Here is a 6,537-nt window from a genome sequence, read left to right on the forward strand (position 1 = left end):
AAAAGAGCCACCGTGGTTCAACAACCGAGTTAGAAAACTGCTGCGGAAGCAAAGGGAACTTCACAGCAAACATAAACATAGCCAAAGCCTTGCAGACAAACAAAAATTACGCGAAGCGAAATGTAGTGTGAAGAGAGCTATGCGAGAGGTGCTCAATGAATTCGAAAGTAAAATTCTATGTACTGACTTGGCAGAAAATCCTAAGAAATTTTGGTCTTATGTCAAAGCGGTAGTTGGATCAAAACAAAATGTCCAGACACTCTGTGATCAAAATGATACTGAAACAGACGATGACAGACTAAAGGCCGAGATACTAAATGTCTTTTTCCAAAGTTGTTTCACAGAGGAAGATTGCACTGTAGTTCCTTCTCTAGATTGTCGCACAGATGACAAAATGGTAGATATCGAAATAGACGACAGAGGGATAGAGAAACAATTAAAATCGCTCAAAAGAGGAAAGGCCTCTGGACCTGATGGGATACCAGTTCAATTTTACACAGAGTACGCGAAGGAACTTGCCCCCCTTCTTGCAGCGGTGTACCGTAGGTCTCTAGAAGAGCGTAGCGTTCCAAAGGACTGGAAAAGGGCACAGGTCATCCCCGTTTTCAAGAAGGGACGTCGAACAGATGTGCAGAACTATAGACCTATATCTCTAACGTCGATCAGTTGTAGAATTTTGGAACACGTATTGTGTTCGAGTATAATGACTTTTCTGGAGACTAGAAATCTACTCTGTAGGAATCAGCATGGGTTTCGAAAAAGACGGTCATGTGAAACCCAGCTCGCGCTATTCGTCTACGAGACTCAGAGGGCCATAGACACGGGTTCACAGGTAGATGCCGTGTTTCTTGACTTCCGCAAGGCGTTCGATACAGTTCCCCACAGTCGTTTATTGAACAAAGTAAGAGCATATGGACTATCAGACCAATTGTGTGATTGGATTGAGGAGTTCCTAGATAACAGGACGCAGCATGTTATTCTCAATGGAGAGAAGTCTTCCGAAGTAAGAGTAATTTCAGGTGTGCCGCAGGGGAGTGTCATAGGACCGTTGCTGTTCACAATATACATAAATGACCTGGTGGATGACATCGGAAGTTCACTGAGGCTTTTTGAAGATGATGCTGTGGTGTATCGAGAGGTTGTAACAATGGAAAATTGTACTGAAATGCAGGAGGATCTGCAGCGAATTGACGCATGGTGCAGGGAATGGCAACTGAATCTCAATGTAGACAAGTGTAATGTGCTGCGGATACACAGAAAGATAGATCCTTTATCATTTAGCTACAAAATAGCAGGTCAGCAACTGGAAGCAGTTAATACCATAAATTATCTGGGAGTACGCATTAGGAGTGATTTAAAATGGAATGATCATATAATGTTGATTGTCGGTAAAGCAGATGCCAGACTGAGATTCATTGGAAGAATCCTAAGGAAATGCAATCCGAAAACAAAGGAAGTAGGTTACAGTACGCTTGTTCGCCCACTGCTTGAATACTGCTCAGCAGTGTGGGATCCGTACCAGATAGGGTTGATACAAGACATAGAGAAGATCCAACGGAGAGCAGCGCGCTTCGTTACAGGATCATTTAGTAATCGCGAAAGCGTTACGGAGATGATAGATGAACTCCAGTGGAAGACTCTGCAGGAGAGACGCTCAGTAGTTCGGTACGGGCTTTTGTCAAAGTTTCGAGAACATACCTTCACCGAAGAGTCAAGCAGTATATTGCTCCCTCCTACGTATATCTCGCGAAGAGACCATGAGGATAAAATCAGAGAGATTAGAGCCCACACAGAGGCATACCGACAATCCTTCTTTCCACGAACAATACGAGACTGGAATAGAAGGGAGAACCGATAGAGGTACTGAAGGTACCCTCCGCCACACACCGTCAGGTGGCTTGCGGAGTATGGATGTAGATGTAGATCGCTGCACGTCTTCAAACCCCTACGATACTTCAGGAGCTCCGACAGGCACTGGTGCGAGAATGGGAGGCTGTACCCCAGCAGCTGCTCGACCACCTGATCCAGAGTATGCCAACCCGTTGTGCGGCCTGTGTACGTGTACACTGATGTCGAAGTACATGCACAGGAAACAGTGGCGTTTTGTAGCACTTGCGTTTCGGGACGGTTTTGTCAACTTATCACCAATACCGTGGCCTTACAGATCTGTGTCGTGTGTGTTCCATATGTGCCTATGGTATTAGCGCCAGTTTTGTGTAGTGCCGCGTTGTGTGGCACCACATTCTGCAATTATCCTTAATTTATGAGCATGAGTGTAAATGGTAATTCCGTGGTGACGTTACGTACTTCGAAGGATGATGGAGAAGTATATAGGAGGTAAGGATCCGTGTAACGTAAATGAAGGAGTCGTAAGTTACAAGCGAAAATCGTTCTGATATCTATGACAGTGGAATACATGTACAGTCGTGCTCAAAAGTATCCGAACGACCTGAACTGGATTTCGCCAGATTCGCATGCAACCGGCATAACGCGGCTGTTTAGCAGGTCCTCTAATCGCTCCTTGGTACAGTCGTTTGACTATTGAAAATGGTTCCAACATGTCACCACTAGAAAACACTGCTCTGTATCGCATAACTCAAGATGTAACCAACATGTCACCACTAGAAAACACTGGTCTGTATCGCATAACTCAAGATGTAAAGTAACACCACGATGCTACAAATATCGGGAAACACTTTATCACATATAAGGCTGCGTTCACACTGCCGGCCGGGCCGGGCCGGGCTGACGCGCACTGTCTCGGCTCGTGCCTAGCCAGCTCAGGCCGACGTGTAGGGCATTCACACTGCGCGCCGCGCCGAGCCGGGTCGGCGGAATGGGGGAAAATCCACTTCTCCGATTTTCATGTTCTAAAAATTCTTAGAGGTATATAAGACTGCGCCACATCGTTTTATGAACTCATTTTTTCCTTAAAAGCGTTACTTACGTCGTGAAAAAAGAAAAAGTCTACTTTTCGTTTCGCGTGATTTCTTAGTTTCGTAACGCTTCCCAGCCGATTTTGAAGAAATTATGCGGCTAAAAAATCTGATTTTTGTACACGTGCTAGTGTAACATCTTAGCTTCGTACAATTAGTATAATGTACATTTCGTATTTCGAACTAAAAGATAAGAGTATATTAATCTGAGATCTTGCTCCTGATGCATTGTAATAAAAGCTTGTAACATTCTACACGATTTCTTTCTAGTTGCATATAATAAACTGCAGATGTTAAAAAATATAAATACATTTACAGATGTTTCTATGTCTAAGTTTGACTAAGGCGCAAAAAGTTCATTTTTTTGCACATCACATAAGTGTAGTACTGCAAGCTGTAAATAATTACATTCTTTAGATCGACCCTATCTCCGCTTAGAAAGATCTGTGGATAGCTCTCACAAGTAGTCCATTTTAGGAAATGAATGCAATGAAACCAAGGTTGAGTGGGACAGCGTTTCAATCAACGCTTTACTGGATCATTTGACGACGAAATGATTAAGTTATCGTTTTCTGTAAGGTGCTGCCATTTCGATTTTTCTATTGTAACTGAAAGAAAATGCGCGGATTCAACATAGCCTCAAGCACAGCAGGACAGGTAAATAAATTATTGTCGATTGATGTGTTGGATTCTCGTCTAGTTCAAAGCAGTGTAAAGGATGAGATGTGTGTGTCACTGTTTGCTTCTGTGTATTTTTTCCCCTTGGTGATCTTGTCCCCAGCGGCAAAGGGATCTTAATTCATTAGCAGCTGAAGGTCGAAGGTAACACAGGTGCAGCCAGAAGTTTTTCACCACTATCCAATTAGAATAGTCTTATGTGACAATGAATTCATTGTTATCTTAGTTATGTTTTCACATTATGGTGACTCGTCGAATTTTGAGCAGATTGTAATAGTGTGGACATTCACTATCCCTAAGAATATCGACTGGCATTTAGTAAAGGTTTTTAATTACAATAATAAAGAACGTTCCTGAAAAACTTTTATTTATATTGCAGATTGAGTAATAACATGTATCACTACCAAAGAACATTTCAGGCAACAATTACAAAACGAAATACAGTTTCACATTAATATAATACAAAAATCAAAGTTGTCTGTAATGAAGAAGTAAGTTGAATTAGCGCAGTCATTGTTTTGAAGAACCTGGCGCTGCACTCACTGCCTCCAATTCAGTATAAACAAGCTCTTGTATTTTAAGTTTCACAAACATTTGCCGCTGAACTGGAAGGGAGTTTATTGCACTCCTGAGACTCATCAGGAAGTGGTACGTATCATCGTTTTGGGTCATGTCTTGATGTGCCTTCATCACAGCTAATTTGTCCTTATCGAGCTTTAAAAATTCTTCTTCAATATTTGGCCCACTACTTCTCTTTTTCTTTTCCTTTGTGATACTGTGCTTGCCAGTGGCGACGTTTCATCAACTGCCACTAATGATGATATATCAGACTGATCTCGTTCATCTTGTGGACTAGAGTGGTCGTTAGACGAAAATTCTGGAGATAGTTGAGATTGACTTTCTGGTTCCGTTTCTGATGACAGCGAACTCTGCATTGCTCTTGGAATTAAAATATCCCTTAGGAAATGCATGTGTTGGAACCAAGGCCAAGTGGTATTGCGTTTCTGTGGGCTTTTTCCTGGGTCACCTGATCTAACGTTACCAAGGTTCTTAAGTTCTGCTCTGTAATTGTCTCTCAGATGTTTCCATTTAGATTTCGCCGTTTTAACTGAAAGAACAATAAAATGGTGTAAGAAAACTGGTTCCATAGTTCCCTACTACCACAGAAGTATGAAAATAGACTAACTACGTAAATGTGTATTATATTCTCTAATAAAACTGTCAAAAAGCTTTCCACGTTGCCCCGTTTGAGTAGCAAGTTAATCAAGTTGCTTCTCAGGTATATTTCAACTGGGATAGCCTATCATGCACTATCATGATAATTGTGAATAGAAATGCCAATTGTATCATTGGTTGTGAAAAAAAGACTGAAAGGCCATATGGTAAGCACGTACTCTTATTAGTTTAGCAATGCTGAATGTATCCCGATTTAAAGAAATATTTCAATGCGTCTGACATAGGATTTCTCAAACTGCGTATGATATTTAGATGGGAAACGCATACATACCCAGTGTCCTAAACATTCTGGCAGCATGTTCTAAAATTACAAAATATGTTATTAAATTGTACTCCAAGCAGTTGCTGGTCACACATTTTTAGGCAGAAATATTGGCGTCTCTAGTAAACAGAGTGATGGAGGTGTGTTCAAACAACGTGCTTAGTGCAAGAGGTCTACCGATGGAGAATTTCAAGAAATGTCACATGAATCTCCATGTATTTTTGGAAGTTGAGGCTTATCCATTTTTAGAGAATTTGATGATACCTTTTCTTTGCATATAATTGAGGAACAGGAAGAGACTGTACCAAAATGCATTCCAGAACAAGACAGGTTGTTCAGTGCACATCCGATAATATGAAAGATGCATGGAAACCACTGAAGAAGGAAACTAAAATATCCATTGACATTGCTGATCAATATCTAAGTGCATTTGCCCTTTTAATATCGTCATCGATAGAGGAGGATGCATAATTGAAACTGAACAGTTTTCTAACAATGCTGGTATGCAAGCTGCTGGTACCACAATCAACAGACATTCTACATTACGTTCGAAGGCAGTCAGAAACTCGTTCGTTGAACATTTATTTACAAATACAAATAAAAACATTACTATAATCCACAACAAAATAACTCCTAATATATACTAATTTATTACATTATATCTGCATATCGGTTCATTATAAATAAAAAAATTAAGAATAAAGAAAGATAATTTGTATTCATGCCTACCATCTGAACAGCACTCCTGTGCCACTTCATTCCATAAACTGGAAATTACGTCACGATTGTGGTATTCGCCCAGTCTCTGGTCCCAAATAGCTGGGCGCAGCTTAACTTCATTTATAAGTTGCTCCACATCCATGATGACAAGAGCAGTATGAAGCATGTAACAAAGAACAATGATGATGACCTGCTACTGCCTGACTGCAACTGGAACGAATGGCTTTCAGGGAGTTCCCACCACCTCCAACCCCTCTCCCCACCACGCACGCACGCCATACACACGTGAACCCATTAAAAAACCTAAATGTATCGTCTGCATGTGCGCGCGATTGCGCACATGTACAGGTAGAAGTGTCAATGACATAGGTCTGATAAAATTTGGTGTAAAACTAATCACAAAAACAAAGTGGAGATTTGTGATACGTTTACTGCAGAAACTGAAGCGCAATTCTGTAGTCTCGTTGTCTACTTTGACAGAAAAATAATGGAGAGTTAATGAAATTACTTTACATCAACACAGATGTGCGTTTCATAGTTCTTCATTGTTTTTTTTTCTTCCTTGGCGGGCTGCGCTGCACTGTCAAGGTAATCCCCACTCTTTGGCTAAATGGATGTCAGCTGCCGGAGGCCAAATAAATAAATTAAAAAAAAAACCCACCCTTCGACAGCTGACAAGCAAGTCACTAGAAAACGCAGCTGCTG

At 41.1% G+C, this 6,537-nt stretch overlaps 1 protein-coding gene across 1 annotated transcript; it reads right to left on the reverse strand.

The window, feature by feature from the left end:
• Positions 1-4,276: 4,276 nt before the first annotated feature.
• On the reverse strand, positions 4,277-5,975 carry LOC126108907 (uncharacterized). Its single transcript, XM_049914275.1, has 2 exons — positions 5,842-5,975; positions 4,277-4,722 (listed from the first exon to the last, which is right to left on the reverse strand). The coding sequence occupies exons 1-2, from the start codon at positions 5,972-5,974 to the stop codon at positions 4,331-4,333; spliced, it is 525 nt and encodes a 174-aa protein (XP_049770232.1). The 5' UTR covers position 5,975; the 3' UTR covers positions 4,277-4,330.
• Positions 5,976-6,537: the final 562 nt, after the last annotated feature.

This window comes from Schistocerca cancellata, chromosome 11 (assembly GCF_023864275.1).
Source record: "Schistocerca cancellata isolate TAMUIC-IGC-003103 chromosome 11, iqSchCanc2.1, whole genome shotgun sequence".
NCBI lineage: Eukaryota > Metazoa > Arthropoda > Insecta > Orthoptera > Acrididae > Schistocerca > Schistocerca cancellata.

Excerpts from the sequence above, each read along its gene's own strand:
- LOC126108907 (XM_049914275.1), bottom strand. The coding sequence starts at position 5,974 with ATGGATGTGGAGCAACTTATAAATGAAGTTAAGCTGCGCCCAGCTATT. Across the intron at positions 4,723-5,841 it reads ACAGGAGTGCTGTTCAGATG|TTAAAACGGCGAAATCTAAA; the intron begins GTAGGCATGAAT and ends TTGTTCTTTCAG.